At 38.2% G+C, this 20,031-nt stretch overlaps 2 protein-coding genes across 2 annotated transcripts in view; both read left to right on the top strand.

Annotated features, from left to right (window-relative positions):
- The first annotated feature begins 1,967 nt into the window (after positions 1-1,967).
- Positions 1,968-20,031, top strand: part of LOC117525530 (protein GPR108-like) — a 21,372-nt gene continuing 3,308 nt past the window's right edge. Inside the window, exons 1-17 of the mRNA XM_034187391.1 lie at positions 1,968-2,321; positions 4,758-4,877; positions 5,313-5,363; positions 8,913-9,004; positions 9,089-9,162; positions 9,330-9,454; positions 10,861-10,923; positions 11,232-11,333; positions 11,414-11,547; positions 11,761-11,836; positions 13,720-13,793; positions 13,886-14,003; positions 14,392-14,522; positions 16,263-16,306; positions 16,391-16,440; positions 18,906-18,989; positions 19,158-19,279. Coding sequence (XP_034043282.1) covers positions 2,244-2,321; positions 4,758-4,877; positions 5,313-5,363; positions 8,913-9,004; positions 9,089-9,162; positions 9,330-9,454; positions 10,861-10,923; positions 11,232-11,333; positions 11,414-11,547; positions 11,761-11,836; positions 13,720-13,793; positions 13,886-14,003; positions 14,392-14,522; positions 16,263-16,306; positions 16,391-16,440; positions 18,906-18,989; positions 19,158-19,279 — 1,538 coding nt within the window. The 5' untranslated portion in view covers positions 1,968-2,243. The remainder of the gene's footprint in view (positions 2,322-4,757; positions 4,878-5,312; positions 5,364-8,912; positions 9,005-9,088; positions 9,163-9,329; positions 9,455-10,860; positions 10,924-11,231; positions 11,334-11,413; positions 11,548-11,760; positions 11,837-13,719; positions 13,794-13,885; positions 14,004-14,391; positions 14,523-16,262; positions 16,307-16,390; positions 16,441-18,905; positions 18,990-19,157; positions 19,280-20,031) is intronic.
- soul5l (heme-binding protein soul5, like) overlaps positions 14,386-20,031 on the top strand; it is a 21,811-nt gene continuing 16,165 nt past the window's right edge. Inside the window, exon 1 of the mRNA XM_034187396.1 lies at positions 14,386-14,391. The gene's annotated coding sequence lies outside the window, so the exon portion shown is untranslated. The remainder of the gene's footprint in view (positions 14,392-20,031) is intronic.

Raw genomic sequence — 20,031 nt, 5'->3', positions numbered from 1 at the left:
TCTGACATTTAGAAATGCCTGTTGTTTTTTTGTTTTTTTTTTTGTTTTTTTTTACTGAATTTTGGGTTTCAAGTAGGAAATGTACAGAAGCCCTGAAATGCACACGTCACCTGCAAGATGGCGACAAAAGCTGCTCCAAAGTGCGGCAAGGTCCGGGATGTTCATTCATTTTAGAAGTTAACTTTTGGTGAAAATAAGATGGTCTGACAGCCAAAATCAATTACACTTGTGTCCCTTGCCATTATGGGCAATTTACTTGCACGAAGTTGCCATTCAGTTTCGTTACTACTGTTGTTGTAGGTTGACAAGAAGGAAATGGTTCCAACCAGGTGGAAGTTAAACACATTAAAATGGCCTTAGCCATCATATATATATATATATATATATATATATATATATATATATATATATATATATATATATATATATATATATATATATATATATATATATATATATATATAAGATATACCTTACTGAATTTTCATATTAGCCAGTCATCTGATTTTTATACAATTTTAACCAAATCCAAATGATATAATTTTTAGTAGCAAGTCAATACCTTCACGTGTTCATTTAATTTGTCTAGCAGCAAGTACAACCTAGCTTGTGAATATGAAATGTCACTTTCCCACTTTTAAGTAGTACTGCATGTTCTTCAGGTTGCACAAACATCGTGTCTCCACACATGCAGTCTCTTGGTTTGCAGACTATTTGGCAAGTAGGACACAGTACGCCCAGATGGCTGGTGTACACCACCTTCCTTGAGGTAAACAAAGGTGTCCCTCAAGGCTCAGTTTTAGGACCTATTCTATTCACAGTTTATACTACTGACCTGTGTGCAAACCTATCAAATGCCTACTATCATCTTTATGCCGACGACACTGTAATCTATTGTTGTTCAAACTCAATGACCCAGGCATTTGAATTTTTGCAGTCCGCCTTTGACCCAGTACAGTGCCGTCTGGAGAAATTCAAACTAGGCTTGAATGCAGAGAAATCAAAAATAATGTTCTTTTCAAACTCACATACTTCCTTGGAGAGCACATCATCACTTAAAACTGCTCAAGGTAATATTCTCAAACGTTTTTCTGCTCCCTCTGATTGGAATGTCCCCTAATCTGAACTGAAATTGTCTGGGTTAACTTCTCTGAATGCCTTCTGCTCTGTTTTAAGAGATCGCGAATGAAATGCTTTTGCACATTGCCTGTTTCTTTAAATTCTAATCCGTTTTTTTCACCAACATTGTTACAACTCACAATGACCAAGATGATTGTATTTTATCTAGGGATGCACGATCCACAATTTTTCACTTCCGATCCCTGAATTTGGATATCTACCGATACCTTTCCGATCCAATACCAGAGCTCTGTTTGCTTTAATGTTATTATTATCATTATTGTTGATTTTATATGAGGATTTTATTAAAAAGGAGACCTGAAAGTTCAGCTACAATATATCTGTTGTTAATGTCTTGATGACATGTGCTGCGGCCTTTCTTGGCCAGGTCACCCTTGCAAAAGAGTCAAAGAGGTCTCGATCTCAATGTGATTTCATCTGGTTGACAAGAACTAGCTCCATATTCAAATATCGAACCCGGTGCCAACTTCACAAGAACTGACATCCGCTTGTGTCGATTCCGTACGACGTGGAGTGTTAGTCACGTGACTACCAGGCGGAAGCAAATTGAGTATTTTTTCCCCCCAGTACCTTTATTGAGAACAAAAACACAAACGGTTTGGTTTGAAAGCATTTAAATGTGTAGATTTGACGTGTATCAAAAAGGTTGGAAAAAATAATGAAGTTATTTACACATATATTTAGCCATAAAATATATATTTTATTTTTTTAATAAATAAAAGAACCGGACAGATCACATAATTTGTAAATATTGTTTTTAATTTAAAAGTAGAGAAATTAAAAATACTTTTAAAAATAAAAAAAAATAAAATGACGGTGACGTAGTTGTCTGCGCGTTTGGTTGTGGAGTTGAGACTAGGAAGTATTAGCAGCCAGCCCACTTAGCACTTAAGAAAGAACGGGAAAACATGATATAAATGAGCCTTTGTCTTAATTCGACGTTATTTTAAGAGTCTAGAAACAGTTTGAAGCTTAATGCGACTTAATGTGGATTCCTTTGGGGATTGCTTGCTAACTGTCTTGTTATTTAACGAACCATCTGGGAAGATTTTAGCAGAGTAGGGTAAGCTAACATTAGCGTTAGCAGTCGGGTGCTTTCTGCGATGGCTGCTGTGGTTGGATTTTTACTTTTATTGCTGCTGGCTGACTGCAAAGCGAGGATACACAAACTCACCTTGGAGGTAAAAGAACTAGCACACTGTTAGCTACAGAGTATGTTTCCTTGTTTTGTGCACATTTCATGATCCGAACGACTGTGACTTAACTAGCTGGACATTTAGACGGCGATCTAAATATAATGATGTGAAATAAAATGTCAGAATTTTTCCTATTTCAAAAATAAGAGTGATATTGAATGTCCCACAGCAGCTTCAGCTCTGTTTATAAAACTATAGAACTGTTTCTATAAAGATCCAAAATCCCATAACTATCCAGCTGTTTGCATTAGATTGAAATAGTGGGATACGAATTGAGATCGAATCAAAGCAACAAGTAACATGTTTAGACCTAGCCTTCGACTAGTCATTACATCCAAGTGTTCTAAGAAAGTCCAGAATATTACTAGTGTCTTCTTTGATCCAGTGACACTTTGATTGGGTTCATAGTGAAGTCACCCCACTGCTAGCTCGCCCCACGTGAAGTCACCCCACTCTAGTAACACAGTATTTCCATGTAATAAATTATTTATACACACCAGTAGCATAATACATTGCACTTAGTCAAATTTTGTAAGTGAGATGATGTTTTAAGGTAGGGGAATGTAATTGTCAGGTAAAAAGCTCATTGATGGGAGAAGCAGGGCGCACTGCCCAGTTCTATACATCTCATCGTCGGGTCCCTAACTTTAAATGAGTCATTCTTAATTATTTAAGAAAATGAGCATGGATAGCTGGAGTGGGGTGACTTCACATAGACTCTTCTCTACAAGAGTCAAGACGGAAGTCAGACTACCAGAGCAAGAATTTTAGCTGAGGAAGCTTCTACGACTTGAAGCGAAACATCCCCACGTCAAGTAACCCAGTCCAGTCGAAGATTCAAGCTTCTCTACTATGGAAACCACCTGGACAACTGAGAGCCTACAGAGAAACAGTTTATTGCTGTATTATATTTATAAACCATTAATGTGACTAACAGCTCAAAAAATAAATAAATAAAAATAATGACTTTTGAACTGTTTACATACTTAAAAGTAACTCAATATATTGTATTTACAACTAAGAATCCATATTAGGACTACCGAGGTTTATGGAGTTGGCATGCTGCATATCATAAAGAGGGTTGAACAGTTAAATGTATGTGTGCAGTATATCGTGCAACAAGGCTCCTGAATACATATGTGGATGACATGACCTGAAAATATCATGGTCTTTTTTTTTTTACTTTTTTTGGAAGATGGCAGTGTTATGTCACTGGTTTTGCATAATATGGCTTATTTGAGCAAGCGCTCAACATTACAATTTTCATTTTTAAAGTTGCTCATCCAAGGTTAAAATCTGGATGGTTAAAAACATCATGAATCAAAGAGTTTTACAATTTTTCATGCTGTGTTTAATGCTCATTAGGGCTGGAATGAGTGCAGTGCAAAGTCCTCTACTTCACACAGTGGAATCACAGATTAATCATATTTCCATTCAAAATGCTTTTCAAACCTCATAAAGAAAAGTTAAAACACTGGTGCTAAAACATTCAAAGCCTTCCATATTATGAAATGAACCATTTGAATACAGTTTCAATATCCACGAGTCACACATGTGGCTTCTGGGATTTCCACAGTTGAGAAACAAGTATAACCTCCACTATTTGCTTCTTTATTGTAACGTCTCTCTTGCATGTCGCCATGATGCAAAGCGGAATTCATGGACAGTTAAATCAGTGCAAATAAGATTCAGTCTATGAACATACACTCACCGACCAATTTCTTAGGTACACCTTGCTAATACCAGGTTGGAAAACCCTTTTTCCTTCATAATGGCCTTAATTTTTGTGGCATAGATTTGGTAAAGTGTTGGAAACATTCCTCATAGATGTTGGTCCATATTGACATGATAGAATCACACAGTCACCCATTCAACCAGTCTGCCCATTCTCCTCTGACATCTACAAGGCATTTTCATCCACACAACTGCCGCTCACTTGATAGCTTCTATTTTTTGGATCATTGTCTGTAAACCCTAGAGATTGTTGTGTGTGAAAATCCCAGTATATCAGCAGTTTCTGAAATACTCAGGCCAGCCTATCTGCCACCAATAACCACGTCACATTCAAAGATACTTAAACCCCTTTCTACCCCATTCTGATGCTCGGTTTTAACTTCAACAAGTCATCTTCACCACGTCTAGATGCCTAAATACATTGAGTTGCTGCCATGTGATTGGCTGATTAGCTATTTTGTTAACAAGCATTTGAACTCATGTACCTAATTAAGTGGCTGGTGAATGTATAATCCCATTAAACTGATAGTATGTCATAATATGTGTTTGTTCTTGTGTTATTCCTAGCTTTGGTACATTATTTGGTTAGGGTATTAAGAAATGCCGTTGTTTTTGACGTTATAACTATCAAACTACGCAACATGCTCACTGACATCAGCTAATTTGTGCCTTTTGTTGTCCTTTCAGAATGAAACTCGGTTTGTTGTTCGCCTCAACACTTTTGGCTTCTATGTCAACGGGACTCTGGATGTCAATTTAACTTCTCTGCATATCAATGAACATTATGGGGACTACTCGTCTTACCCGGTGAGACACATGAATTTGAATCACTGTCTGTGTATGAGTATTTGTAGAATAAAATGAAAACAACCAAATGTGCAATACCTGGTGTTTGTGGCCAACTGAAGAGAATGTTAATAAATTTAGGTATACACATCTTCGATTTCTCTTCAAGATTCGTGTTTTTTTTTTTTTTCTCTTCAAGATTCATGTTTTTTTTTTGTTTTTTTTTTTGCCACAAATAAAATTTATTTATTTTTTAAATCGGCCAAGAAAAAAATCTATAATTTGAATGTTTAGTTTGAACCTTTTTTTCTGTGTGTATTATTTTCTGGTTTTGATAACTTTTCTCTCATGTTAAAATGTGCAAAATTTGTAGAATAAAAAAGCGTATTTTTTGCTGTTGCTTTAGTTCTGTCTTCCACCTGTTGCTTGACTTGTACTCGTAAATGCTCTGCTTAGGTTGGATTCAGTGTCTCCAGGTCACGCGTGAGTGGAGTCCTCTCATATACAGTAAGTACAATCAACACACTTTTTTTTTTGCACATTTTTATTTGTGAATTATTGCAATCAGCACATTTTGCAGGTTTTTTATTTGCACATTTTTATTTGAGAATTATTTGTGTTTAGTGTTTATTTATACATGTGTGTACAGAGAGAGTACAGCTCAAACCGGAGTCAAATTCCTTGTAGTCTTTTGAAGATACTTGCTGAGTAACAGCTATTCTGATTCTGGACCCACAATATTCCATATTATTATATGGCTGCGACTTACGCACGCTCTGATTGGCTGATTACTGGTCTGATATTTTCCCATATCAGACTGGTTTCTGTGACAATCGGTCTGCAACGTGTATTTTCGTTAGAAACCAGGAAGCTAAAAACACGATTAGAAAAATCAAGTTGGACATGAATGTACTCCATAAATGTCTAAACAGCACGGGAAAACCACACGAATTGTAAGCTTACCAGCTAACGACCGGACCACCTGTTAGCAAGTTCTTCATGGAGGTGAAGAAAGCGAATGATTGCAACACCGTCAGCAGTATATTTGGGTGATACTGTAAGTTTGCGTCTTTATATATATATACGGGGTCTGTGAGAAAAGTATGGGACCTTTTTATTTTTTTCAAAAACCATATGGATTTGAATCACATGTGATTGCATCAGCCAAGCTTGAACCTTCGTGCGCATGCGTGAGTTTTTCAACACCTGTTGGTTGCGTCATTCGCCTGTGAGCAGGCTTTGAGTGAGCACTGGTCCACCCCTCTCGTCGTTAAGGAAATGGCGGAATGATTTGGAGCTTTTCAGCATCAATTTTTTCTTGAAACTGTGAGAGACCTCCAGGTGGACACCATTCAGAAAATTAATATGGCTTTCAGGGACGATTTTATGGGGATTACACAGATTAAGGAGTGCTCCAGCCGGTTTAAAGACCGCCCACAGCGTCTGAGAGCGCGGTGCGCTCCGAGCACCGATCGACAGGCTGACACCCCGCTGAAACAACCAGATCATTTCCAACGTGAAGGCTTTGTTGATCCGGGACGTTGTCTGACTTTCACAAAAAGGCAGAAGGTGTGGACATCAGCACTTTTTCAGCACATTCCACTGTTACAGGAGTTTTTTTCATGTAAAAAGAAGCGGATGAATGCACCACCGTGCCGCTCATGGCGCGGGACAAAACCACCTCCGTGTTGGTCTCTCAGGACGGCTTTCAGGTGGCTTTCAGACGGCTTCCGGTTGCTTTTCAGTCGTGTGAATATCCGAGAAATTGCGCATGAGCTGGACATGCCCCAACATGTCCTGTGAGGCTTCATCACGACGTTGCTTTGCGCCATGCAGCTCTGCCGCGACGCGCGGGATTCCTCCGCACGTCTGTCTCAGTGTGCTGAAAAAGTGCTGATGTCCACGTCTTCCGCAATTCCTGTGCTAGTCAGACGACATACCGGATCAAGACAGTGTCCAGTTTAGAAATGAACGGCACATTCCACTGTTACAGGAGTTTTTGTCATGGAAAGAGGAGCGGAATCGTTCAGACATTTCCTTAACGACAAGAGGGGTGGACCAGTGCTCACTCAAAGCCTGTTCACAGGCGAATGACGCAACCGACAAGGCGTGAAAAAACTCACGCATGCGCACGAAGGTTCAAGCTTGGCTGATGCAATCACACATGATTCAAATCCATATGGTTTTTGAAAAAAATAAAAAGCTCTGATACTTTTCTAACAGACCTCGTGTGTGTGTGTGTGTGTGTGTATATATATATATATATATATATATATATATATATATATATATATATATATATATATATATAAAATAGCAAACAAATTATTAACCTCGTTTGCTTGGTTAATAATCCTTTAATGTTTCTTTTCCAATTTTGTCCGTTTCATAATGCATATAGTGTTAAACTCCAAAAAGGATGGTTGTCCACAACCCATTGGGTTCAGTCTCCAGTTGCCCCTGACTGAGAATGTGTCCCACAGAAGGATTTTGAAGCCCAAATTAACCTCAGTATGCAGCTTCAGAGAGGATAATATGACACGTAATGATTGGGGAGGTGGAGGTGTGGTCGTGTTGTCCTCTTAGCTCGTGTTGGAAACGGCCACTATAGTGATAATAGAGTATGACTTATACAAGACAGAGCATTTATTTTTAAGTGTTAGAAAAAGCAGGCAATGTGGATCTTAATGGACTAGATGGTATTTATTAGGGATGTGAATCCTTCAACAACTCACGATTCAATTCGATTCAGATTCTTGGGGTGACGATTAGATTCAGAATCGATTTTTGATTCAAAGAGCTCTGAGAAATAGTTATATTACTTAAAAATTGTTTATGTTTAAGAAAATGCAGCTTTACAAGGTTAATCAAGTGATTCTATATGTAAATTTACTTACCTGCTTTGCTCGTTCGGAGTTGGCTGGCAGTTTAGTGAAGCGCTGGTCAGTAGTTGGCAGATAATGCTACTCCCCTCTTTTAGCTCTGGGTGATGGTGTAGCATGTGGGCTTGCGGATTTGAAGTGTTTCCGAAGTAATTGACTTTCATTTTGCAGATTTTGCACACTGCATAAGTCATGTCAAGCTCCTTCTTATGCAGCAAATAATAAAATCCAAAATTCGCCCAAAGATTTGCCTTCAGCAAAGACGGTGCTGGCTGAATTAGCTCTTCGTCTGCCATGCTAAGCTGCAGCCACTGAACTCTGCAGCTCACTAGTATTTGAAGCACGCCAGACCACCCCCCCTTTCCCTCGCGGGGGCGCTGTAGTACGGAAGCCGTTGCCTGACAAACAGTAGACGCAGCGAGTAAGCAAGAAAATGTTAAAAAAAAAATGCTTTTTAAAAATCGATTCTTGGACATTTTGGATCGATTCAGAATCGTAATAAATAAGAATCACGATTCGGACGTGAATCAATTTTTTTTTTTTTTTTTTTTTTTTTTCCCCTGACACCCCTAATATTTATCTTGTTTAATTTTTACATATGCAGCATTAAATACAAAACCAAAGCTGACATTTTTTTTTTTTTACTTTCCTGTGAATGCTGGCGTGGTTTATATAAGAGCTGTGAGTACACTGGCACTGTTTGCTTTCAAAGTAGCTTCCCCAACACTCTGATTACTCAGACAATGTGTGCTGTGCACATGCACCACGTCAGCACACTGACATCCTAATCCGCCAAACTGAGCAACTAAATGAGTGTGTGATAATGCAATACATCAGATTATTGACAGTTAATAAAAGCCTTAAGACGTACCTGTTTAGATAGGCCTTTCACAGCTCTCCATAACGTTGAGCTATTAGCATCTTAGTCTTTTTATTCCATTTATATTATCAATTTTAGGTTTTATTTTATTCTGCTGACTGTTTTATCTTAAGAGTTTCTGTTTTTAATCTCTTGTTGATCCTTGGTTTTATTTTTTTTCCTGTAGCACTTTGAGATTTTTATTAATGAAAGGTGCATTATAAATAAAATGTATTATTATTAATTTATTATTCAAGGGTGGTTGCAGTGATGAGCTGTGCTGTTATTTTTAAAACTCTTGACTTTCCCTCTCAGGCAGAGGAGACGGAGACGTGTCCTCTCAACCTCAAGAATTCGAACAACAATGAGCCACTCATCCTTTTTCTCATTGATGTTGCTGGCTCCAGGTGTGTAGATTCTGGTGTGTAATGTGTGAACGTTTGTGCTGACATCGATCCTGACTGTATACCATTGACTGTGTGTCTGTGCAGAGTTAATGTCAGAGCGTTGGGTGAGCTGAACAACACTTTGACAGGACGGTTAAAGGTTACGTCTCCCAAAGAAGGTCTTTTTTTTTTTCCAGAGTTCACACGTTCATTCAGATGATCAAGTTTCTGTATTTATGTAGAGCATTAAAAAGCATACATTTAGGAAAATGGTTTAGTGGCTTTAAAATGCTCAACTTTGCACCTTTTCTTTATGTGTGTGGGAACACGTGTTCTTCTCCTTTAGCTAACAATAACAAAAACACAACAAAGGAGAACATGGATGAGGACAAAAAAGCAGCTGGACAGAAGAAAAAAGATCAGGCAGAAGAAAAGACAAAATCTGGAGTAGATGATAAGAAAGTTTACCAGGTAAGATCTGTGTATCTTTGTACGTGTTGAGGAAACAACTTTCCGGTCCACAGATGGATTAGAAAAGTCCAGAACAATGTGTAAATAACTTTGGGGTGGTACATCTGTTGTGTATTGTGTCTTTTGTGGACGTAGTATCAGATTTTGGACCAGCATCTGCTGGGATTAAAGTTCTCTGTCGATACGATGGGTTCCAGTGAATTGGACTCCAAAAAGCCTGATTCTGCACCCTTTTACCGACTCATATGATTTTTAAAAAAATCATAAAAATGGCGATCCACCAATTGTAAATAGCTGTCGCCCCATTAGCGTAACTGCATTAACTGTCTGCTGTGATGTCATGCTTAGGTGACATTGCAGAAGACGATTGGCTGAAAAACTGAAGCCTCTGTGCATCAAAATCAAGCAGCCAAGACATGTTTGTGTTGTTAACCTTCAGCTGTAATTCAGCGTAATTTTCAGAGCCCACATGGCATCAGATAAACTAAATGCAGAGATTGTTGTTCATGTAATTCATCATGTTTACAAACTAAATTTTGTCCAGATACGTACCTGCTTGTATACTACCTGCTCAAATGCTGGCAAACTGATTAGGGCTACACTTTATGATGCAGCTGCATAATGACTCAAAAAATATGGCCAAAGTAACCCAGAAGCTTCTCAAGACAAACAAATTGAATACGGTTCAATGGCCAAGTCAAGACACCTGAACTCATTCCAGGAGAGCTTGTGATTCGTTTCCAGAAGACAAAACTGTACGACCACAAACAAGCAGCCAGTAAAGGCTTTAGTGATGTACAAACTACAAAGGATTTTCACCCAGTTCATATATTTACTGTATAATTGTTAGTTTGCCCAGTTACATTAGGTACCCAACTGTAGTTACTGCGGGTACTGTGATTTCATTCTGTAAGTGAACAGAGAAGAGGAAGTACATCAGAGCAGTAATGTGAACCTGATATGAGATGGTGCAAGGTCATTTTGAGCAGAAGTATTTACACAACTCTGCAGTGATTGACTTAAAACGTGCTCAAGTAGAATCTTACTTCCTTCAGTGGATCAGTAAAGTTAACCGCTTCATCAGAATGTACAGCAGGTCTCTGATCTAAAACCTCTGTGCGAACTAGCTTTGTTGCCAAAATATTTCATGCCAGTATTTCCTGGAACCCCGGCATTGGCCCATTGTTTTGTTTAATGGTATATATCGAGAAACCAATGTTTCCCACCTGGCATCATGATGTCATCTTGAGTCTGTGGTTGTATTTCAGTGATATGGAGAATTTTTCGATGAATGAAAGTTTCAGTTTGGACAAATTATTGGTGTCCGTTTGTCACTGTGTTTTCTTTGATTTGTCTATGTGAACGTTTGCTAAATTTGATTCCTCGTGTTTTGTCTTTGCTCGTAGCTAAAGGACACCAAGGAGTTGACTTTAGCTTTGGATAAAGTCAACGGCTCTTACAGTTTTAGTGTGAGTACACATTTCTTTACAAACTAACTTGGATTGTATTTATCGTGTTTGTTTCTGCGTCTCATTTTGGCACCCCTCGGCAGGTTTATTCTACAACTAATGAAGAAAATTTTATTAAAGTTGTGGAAAAGGCTTGTACTATTTAAATTTTGCATTAGTTTGTCAAAAAAAAGACACCAGGCTGTATTTAAAAAATAAAATAAAATTGAGGTGGTGTGACATGGGCCTAAAACAGATGGGGTTTTTCAGGAGATCAGAGAGAGTATCACTTTAATGTGAACCGGTTTTATTTGTTTTCTCATCCTCAGTTCCACATGGTCATTGGACCAGACTCTGAGGGTCTGTACAATCTCAACTTCCACTACTGTCAGAACTTGCAAGCTGGATCTGACATGCCATACTCATTGACTGTAAGTTTAGGTATCTCTGTACGTGCGCGCACACCTGGATCTTTGCTCGTGTCTCATAACCCGAATGTGATCTCATGCAGGTGGAAGTGACGGAGAAGAATGTGGAAGGATTCCTATCGGCAGCAGAAATTCCTCTGTCCCGTCTTTACATTTGCATGGCTGGAGTTTTCTTCACCGCTGCCATGATCTGGGTGTACACACTCATGAAGCACAGGTACACACACGCTTTGGCTTTAGTGTGATCCAGCAATTCTCAGTCAAAGTGCTCAGAAGGTTCTTTACTACAGACATAGTGAAGTTTGGCTGACAGGACATGCATTTATAACAAATCATTTCAGGCATACATTTTATCAAATTTGAAGGATGGGATTGGCAAACATTCCAAGTTAGTTTTTATAACTGTCTTTTTCTTTATTGCTGGTTTCAGATTTAGTGTGTTTAAGATCCACTGGCTCATGGCAGCGTTGGCCTTCACAAAGTCCACATCGTTGGTGTTTCATAGTGTAAGTGTCAGCAGGGATTATAGCCTGTTTTTAACCATGTTTCACTGTGTTCATATGTACACAATATCTTGAGAAACACTTTGTGTGTCAAGTTGAAAACTTAGCTCACAGGCAAGCTTGACATTGGACATGCTTGTAGTCTGATTGTGAAGGTCAAACTAGGAACACAAGGTCACCTTATTCAGATGTAGGGATAGGTATCGAGAACCGGTTCCTTTCGGGTATCGTTAAGAAATGATTCGATCCACCGACATCAATAACGTTTTTACTCAACGATTCCCTTATCGGTGGCTGTTGTTTTTGGGGGTGTTTGTGAGGAAAATTATCATTTCTCTACATTGATTACAGACCCTGCAGCGGGTCTGTAATCAACTTTTATGCATCGCGGCTTTGCTTTGAACCTTGAACCAATCGAAGCAGTGATTCGCAGATGGAAGCAGTGCTTCAATCATTGCTTCGTTGATTAATTTTTTTTCTTTTGCTTTCCCCCGCTAAAACCCTAAAGAGCATATGGCTGTGAGTATTATTTACCTTTTTTATGTTAAACTGACCTGTTATGGTCTTCTGAAACAGTTGATGTATTTTATAACTTAAAAACGGGACGGATGCTAACACATTAGCATGTCTATGGCATTTTCAATGTTAAAGTTAGCATTAAACAGTTGCAGCTGTCAAGCGTTTGTGTCGTAAAAGAGTCAAATGTATTACAAATTGCAATATTTTTTAAATTTATTTTTGTTTATATATTAATAATAATAGCAAGCACGACAATAATAGACAATAATAGTAATAATAACTAATCTAATAATTATATACAAATTTAGAGAAAGAGACAAAAAGAACCTGAATAAAAACACAACAGAAAATATAAAACCAACTAACAATGAACATACATACATAAATAAATACACCTCCATTTCATCCCTGTCTTATTTAAGTTTAATGACAGCTTGTTTCGGTCAAACCATATTTTCAATTTGTTAATTTCTTCAGTAATTTCCTCCAGAATTATCTGCCAAGCAAGAAAACTGCTGCATCCTAGTAAGAGCAGAATACTACTGGAATGAATTTGAATAAGGAAAGTTGGGGGTTTTTTCTCACCAAAATGGATGCTGCACTCACTCCAGTTTATCGTCTGGAATAGCCCCAGATTGCGTTTCAGAGCTTCTAGAATTCAAACATTTTTGTGCAGGTGGTGTTGGGGGGTAATTTTGGGTTTCAGCTTTTTTTGTTTTTCACCACTTTCATCCCTGAATATGTGAAATCGTGAGTCACATTTGTGCGGATTAAAGTTACTAACTGGGACTCCTGTGTTGTTGCAAGAAAGACATGAGAATCGTCCTCCTTTCTGTTCACACAGCTCCAAACGCTGTGCAGCTTTCTGCCGAGTCAAGTTAGAACAATAGAATCGAGTCGGAATTAATAACTTCAAAGCAAAACACTGTTTTGTTTATTTTTATTTATGTCCAGAGATCAAGGATACAGTGACCAATTTCATATTTATTTACTTTAAGACTCGATGAAATACATAGAAATCCTGTAAAGCCTACTTTTAGTACAAAATTCACAAGAGGTATCGATAAGGAATCGGATCGATAAGCAGAATCGATAATGGCATCGATATCGATAAAATCTTATCAATACCCATCCCTATTAAGATGTGAGGCAACTTCAACATTAGGTGTGGTTTGATTCTAACTGTAGCCAGCAGGGGGCCACAGCTGTGAAACCTAGTGTACACATTGATCTTTGTGAAACATGCTATAAGGCTTTTGATAACTTTGGTTGAGGTTGGGCTTGCCTGTGTATATTAGGAAAAGAATTGCCGTTGTTCAATGTCTGTGTTGGCAGTTTTATGAATTGCTCTTCTCTCCTTCTCATAGATCAACTATTACTTCATCAACAAAGAAGGCCTTCCCAATGAAGGCTTGGCCGTCATGTATTACATCACTCACCTGTAAGTACCTGGATCTTAGATTGTCAAGACTATATCATAAACAGGTGTGAAAAAGCCAGTGTGCAGTGACTTTATGTTCATAATCTCTCCAGGCTGAAGGGGGCGCTCCTGTTCATCACATTGGCTTTGATTGGTACCGGTTGGGCTTTTGTCAAATACATCCTGTCCGACAAGGAGAAGAAGATCTTCATGATTGTCATCCCACTGCAGGTGTGTCATCAGAATCATTAGTTATGTGTTAATATTCATGTACAGTGCATCAGGAAAGTATTCACAGCGCTTCACTTTTTCCACTTTTTGTTATGTTACAACCTTATTCCTAAAGGGATTCAATTCATTGATTTTCCTCAAAATTATATACACATGACAGTGTGGAAAAAAGTTGGGGGGTTTTTTGGGCGGGGGGGGGGGATTTTTATATAAAATTAAACCTTTTCCAGGTTGTCATTATGGGGTGTTTGAGGGGAAAAAGAATTTCACTCCACTTTGAAATAAAGCTGTAACATAAAAAATAGGAAAAGTGAACCGCTGTGAATACTTTTTGGATGCACCGTATAAGGAGTTTGTTTAGGTAACCCAATGAGCTTTCACCCCACAGGTTCTGGCTAATGTGGCCTATATCATCATTGAGTCTACAGAGGAAAGTTCCAGTGAATATGCTCTCTGGAAGGAGATTCTCTTTCTGGTGGATCTCATCTGCTGTGGAGCCATCCTTTTTCCTGTTGTCTGGTGTGTGGATACAGACAGTTAATGAAGAGCATTTCTGAAAATACACCAGTATTCACAAATCCAGGAACCTGAATTGAAAAGTCACCAAAGTGCTTAAAGCAAGGAAATTGGTTGAATCTCTTTTTCTTAAAATCAGAAATTATAAAGGTATGTAAAAATAGGGAAAATACCCTTCAACTCCAGAGCGGTTTAACCCTGTTTTTGTCACAAAACAAAAGGTTGTCAATACCTTCGTTTACATGAAGAGTTCCAGTTGAAATGGAATTATCTGTACTCCAATCATCAAATACAGAAGTATTGTTTACATCGCCGTGATAAAAATTGTTGGGCAGAATGCAAATATATGTGTCACTCAGTATAATTGAATTAGCTGTTACAACCTTTGGAGTGAGTAAGTCATCTTGACACGTACAATTACAGTTTAGTTAGTCCATGTATCGCAGCCTAATCATACTTTTTCTGTCTTCGCTGCTCAAACTGCAGCAGGAGAGAATCACACAATCTTTTTTTGCGCTTTTTACTTACACTTCTTCCTCTATCTCCAATCAGACACGTGGTCTGAGAGTCGTCAGCCAGAGTTGGTGTTTCACCACATACGTAACACAATAACTCATTTTTACATTGTTTCCTGCATTTCTGTTTAATTAATTATTTTAAACATATTCTCATGAGTAGTGCTGCCACAGTTACTTTGAGAAGTTACTTTATTAATTACTCTATAAGGTTACATTATACAGTTTACTTTATCTAGTTACTTCATTAGCAGGTTTCTAGAGTTACTTTATTAGCAGCTGGCGACAAGTTGTTAGCAGTTGCTGAATGTAGTCAATAAGGTAACTAGTAATCTGACTTGGTCACTTTTAAGATTGAGTACTCAGCAAAGTAACTTTACTTTGCTGAGTACTCAGTCTTAAAAATGTATAAAGTAACTAATAAATTACTAATACTTATTAGTTACTAATAAAGTAACTAATAAATTAACTTTTCAAAGTGACTGTGGCAGCACCGCTCATGATATATGAAAAGTTAACCCTGTGTGTTGAGTGACATCATCACTGCCTCCAAGTGGAAAATATGTGGGATATGTATGCGTTTCAGCTCTAAAACGTACAAATTTTTGTGCATTGCTTTTTCGTCTTTAACATCATCCACTGACAGAGTAGTAAAAAATAATTGAGACATTTTTCATTCTAATTTGGATTATTAGCAGATTGTTGGGTTCCACGTAAACATATCCAATGTAAGATTTCAAATTATTTTATTTATATAGCACAAAATCACAGCAATGCTGCCTCAAGGTGCTTCACACGGGTAAGATCTAACCTTCCCAACCCCTCTGAATAAGCACACAGGCGACAGTGGTAAGGAAACTCCCTGTGAGGTTTTTCCGAAATTCGTTACCTTTGTAGTAATTGTCAACCACCAACAATCTGTAGGGTTATAACAAGTTTTCTTTATTAATCTGTTAATTTTATAAGATTTTCTTACTGTTCAAGTCTATCAAAATGGTGGGATTTTTTTTTTTTTTTTTCCCCAAGGCCAATTATAATTTCTTGAAGTCCTAGGTCAAATCCTCAGATTGGAAAACACCTTTAAGTTAACTCTAATGTTCTGAAAACAGTAGGTACTGGATCTTTGGATGGAACACGGAGAAAAGTCACACTGTTGTCCTGAAACCGTCAGCGGTGCAGTAGATTTTAAATTTGTACATGTGTGCATAATTAGTAATTGTCCTTATAGGTCTATTCGTCACCTACAAGAGGCATCCAGCACTGATGGTAAAGGTTAGAGCTTTTTCATCCAACAATTTTTTAAATTTGTTGTAGTAGTTTGTATTTTGTCTTGATTTTTGTCCTTTTCTCCTTCAGCTGCCATGAATTTAGAGAAGCTGAAGCTCTTCCGGCATTACTATGTGATGGTAAGAAGTTCAGTTCTGCAGTACATTCACTGATGAAAGCTTTGTTTGGAATTTCCGGACAGTGTCTTACCATTTTTAAAGAGCAGTGGAGTAGCTGTTCTTATCTCCACAAACATTGTTTGTGGTCATGCGGAGGTCAGTGTGTCACAGGAAGCCAAATCACCAGCAGCTGCTAAAGAGTCAAACACAAGCTTTGTCTTTTCAGTCTTTTGTTTATCTACCTTGCAATATTTTTTGTAAAAGTTATGAAATATTACTTCCAGTGTCGCAGACCAAATGGCCCCCCATAAAAATCGGTCCGCCCAGCCTTCACTGCACATGCGTCATTAGCTTTGGTTCACTGATTATCACCTCGTTTCTGCTTCAAACTGTCTCCAGTCATCATCTGTCTCAGCGACAGATATCTAAAGCTTTTGTACAACAATCATTTCCACATAAATTCAACATTATTTCATCATAAAAGACGGAGGAAGCGATCAGAGCGCAGCAGCTACACGAGCTGCTAGCTGAGGCATTCAGTGCACCAAGTATCGCCCCGTTTCTGCTTTAAACTGACTTTAGAATGATTTAAGAGGTTCTACCTTGTCATCTGATGGTTACTAATCTCATTAATCTATTTGATTGCTTTGGGTGAAGAGACTCTGTCTCAGAGCTCCGAAATGATGCAAGCACAGTGGAGGGCGACACCGGCAACTGCGCTTGTTGGTGTGTGCAAGCATTAGCTTGTTCACCCGACATGTGCGCTTGTTGGTAAACTAAACTGTCAGATGTCAATAAGTAAAGTACCTTTTTAATCTTACAATGTCTGAAAAGTCAGCAGTGGCACTGTTGGCTAAATTGATGCATTAATTTGTAAATCCTCTAGCAAAAAAAGATCACTGCATGTACTGGATGTTCTTCCAGTTTCTTACTGAGTAGCAAATAAACATATCAGGTATGACGCAAAACCACTTTTTGTTCAATTGCTGAACATTCTGTTATTTTTTTTTCTCCACAATTTTAAGTTGTGCTTCTCTAGAGAAATTGCTGTCCATCTGTCTGCCCCTACGGCAACTCCTTCCGTGTCTTAAAACCCAAGAACCGTAAAACTCTCAAAATCAAATGTTTTATACATTAATTCTGGGAGGTCAAACCTCTGCCTGCCAAACAAAAAATCACGCAAGTCTGACATTTATAAATAGATTTTAAAATACTTTCTTTTTTTTTTTACTGAGCTTTGGGTTTCAAGTAAGGAAATGTACAGAAATGCTCGCACCGCCCGCTAAATGGCGACAAAAGCTGCTCAAATGTGTGGCAAGGTCTCAACTGTTTTATCTTTAGGATAAAATGAGATGGGTTCTCCACTGTGTCCCTGCCCTTATGGCTACTGTACTTATTTTTAAAATCCTACCTCAAATTCCATATGATTTATTGAACAAGAGCAATCCAAGATTTTTAACATCCTCCAAGGGTTGACGAGGACTCAAAATAAAACATATGTGATTCACATCATGACCCAGACTTTACCTGGATCCGGATCCCACAACACGGTGCAATACTTGCATGCTGATCCAGAATGGTCCAGCTGCTTTAGATGTTGTAATCTGATGTTTAATTCACAAGCTGAAACAAAATAGTGTCTTCCTGATGTTGGTTTTACATCGTGAGGTCGTATGTGTGAAGTAGTTTTAACGTAATCCTTAAAAGTCCACAATGTGAAATCCTGATCCAGAATCTGGATCCAGATCACCTCCAAAATTTAATGGAGTCTTCCAAGACTTAACACCAATGTGTTGTGAAAATTTGGTGTAAATCTGTAGAGTAGTTTTGGTGTAATCCTCAAACTCTAACAAAGTGAAGTGTACACCTCCAAAATTTAATGGAGTCTTCCAAAGATCCTAATATCTATCTGTGGTGAAACTTTCATCAAAATCCATCCAGTAGTTTTGACGTAATCCTGCTAACAGACAGACAAGTAAATAAATAAATGCCAGTGATTTTATTACATCCTTTGTGGACATAATTAATGGTATATTGTTTGCCAAACCAAGTGGCCTTAACCTGCCTTTCATCAGTTGGCAAACTATGAGCAAGTATGAGGAGAATTTAGTGTAATAATCACACATTAAAAACAAAAGCAGTCAGAGATTTCTGACGTCCACCAGTCCGGATCCAGATCACCTCCAAAATGCAGTGGAGTCTTCCATGGCCTAATAACTACTGTATCTGTGGTGAAAATTTGGTGAGAATCTGTGAAGTAGTTTTGACGTAATCCATCAAAGCCTGTTTTATATAGGCTTTGAAGGAGATCTTGATCCTGAATCCATATCACCTCCAAAATTTAATGGAGTTTTCCATGCCCTAATATCTATCTGTGGTGAAAATTTCGTCAAAATCTGTGCAGTAGTTTTAACAAAAGCGTGCTAACAGACAAATAAATAAATAAATGCCAATGATTTTTCAAGTTTCTATTCTTTTTTTTTTAGATTGTGTGTTATATCTACTTTACGAGAATCATCGCCATTCTGCTCAAAGTGACGATGCCTTTCCAATGGCTGTGGTGCTACGAGGTAAGGCGCCAAATTTGCCAAACATTCTGCTCTTTAGATTTAAAATGTATCTCTTTTTCACGGTTGTCCGGCCGCTGCACGGCCGCAGACATCAGTCTGAGTGTGAAGATTTCACTCATCTTAAAAACCAACTGTCACCACTCCTCCTTTTCCGTTGTGCCCCTGCAGTTTCTGGTGGAAGTGTCGACTCTGATCTTCTTTGTGTTGACGGGCTACAAATTCAGACCAGCATCCAATAACCCGTACCTCCAGCTCTCCCAGGATGAGGAGGACATAGAGGTGGATGAAGTGTAAGTTCATCATGCCGGGGTTGGGTTATCTTCACACAAGTCTGCACAATCTCAAGTGCTGTTTCTCTCATTCTTTCGCTAAGTTTTGTGTCTGTACCTGCGGTGCTCCGGTGCCACCAACAGATCAACTTTGGAAACATGTTTCCACCTGCAGCTTTTGAACTATATATTCTTCATTTTCAAAAATCGGGTACCGTAGGAATCCTTGGATCAAGCTAGGTTCACCCTGTAACATTAATTTCTGCCATACTGGAATTTATGGAAAACACTAAAAATATTACACAGACTACAGATTTTGTCGTATCTTCACAAAAATTCCAAGTTTCATGATTCTATCAGTATGAATGAAAGTCATGAAGTAGAAAGTGATATATCTCAGCAACAGTTTGATCAAAACCAGACTTTGTACGTGACCTCATTGTGAGCAAGCACAAATGTCATTTGTTAAACCTCTAGGGGGCGCTTCCTTTGGCAACGAATGCTTGGCCAACAGTTCCCTTTTTCTACATTGAGCCTTTTATTTTGAAGTCAGAGGCAACAAGCTGTGTCAGACTGAAATGATGATCATAGCAGGAGAATGTCTGTGAAAACTCATAGAATTGTGTGATTTTTAGAGATATTTTAACATTAAACCTCAAGCAAATGAAAATGTAAAAGGTAGATAAAGTGATTTTGCATTGTCTGTCCGCTTTAATAATTAATAAGCTTATTTTAGCAAGTGTTTATCCTGAACTATTTTCACTATAAATTGT

This window comes from Thalassophryne amazonica, chromosome 15, assembly GCF_902500255.1.
Source record: "Thalassophryne amazonica chromosome 15, fThaAma1.1, whole genome shotgun sequence".
NCBI lineage: Eukaryota > Metazoa > Chordata > Actinopteri > Batrachoidiformes > Batrachoididae > Thalassophryne > Thalassophryne amazonica.
The sequence above is the reverse complement of the archived record's forward strand: the minus strand, read 5'-3'. Positions and strand labels throughout refer to the sequence as shown.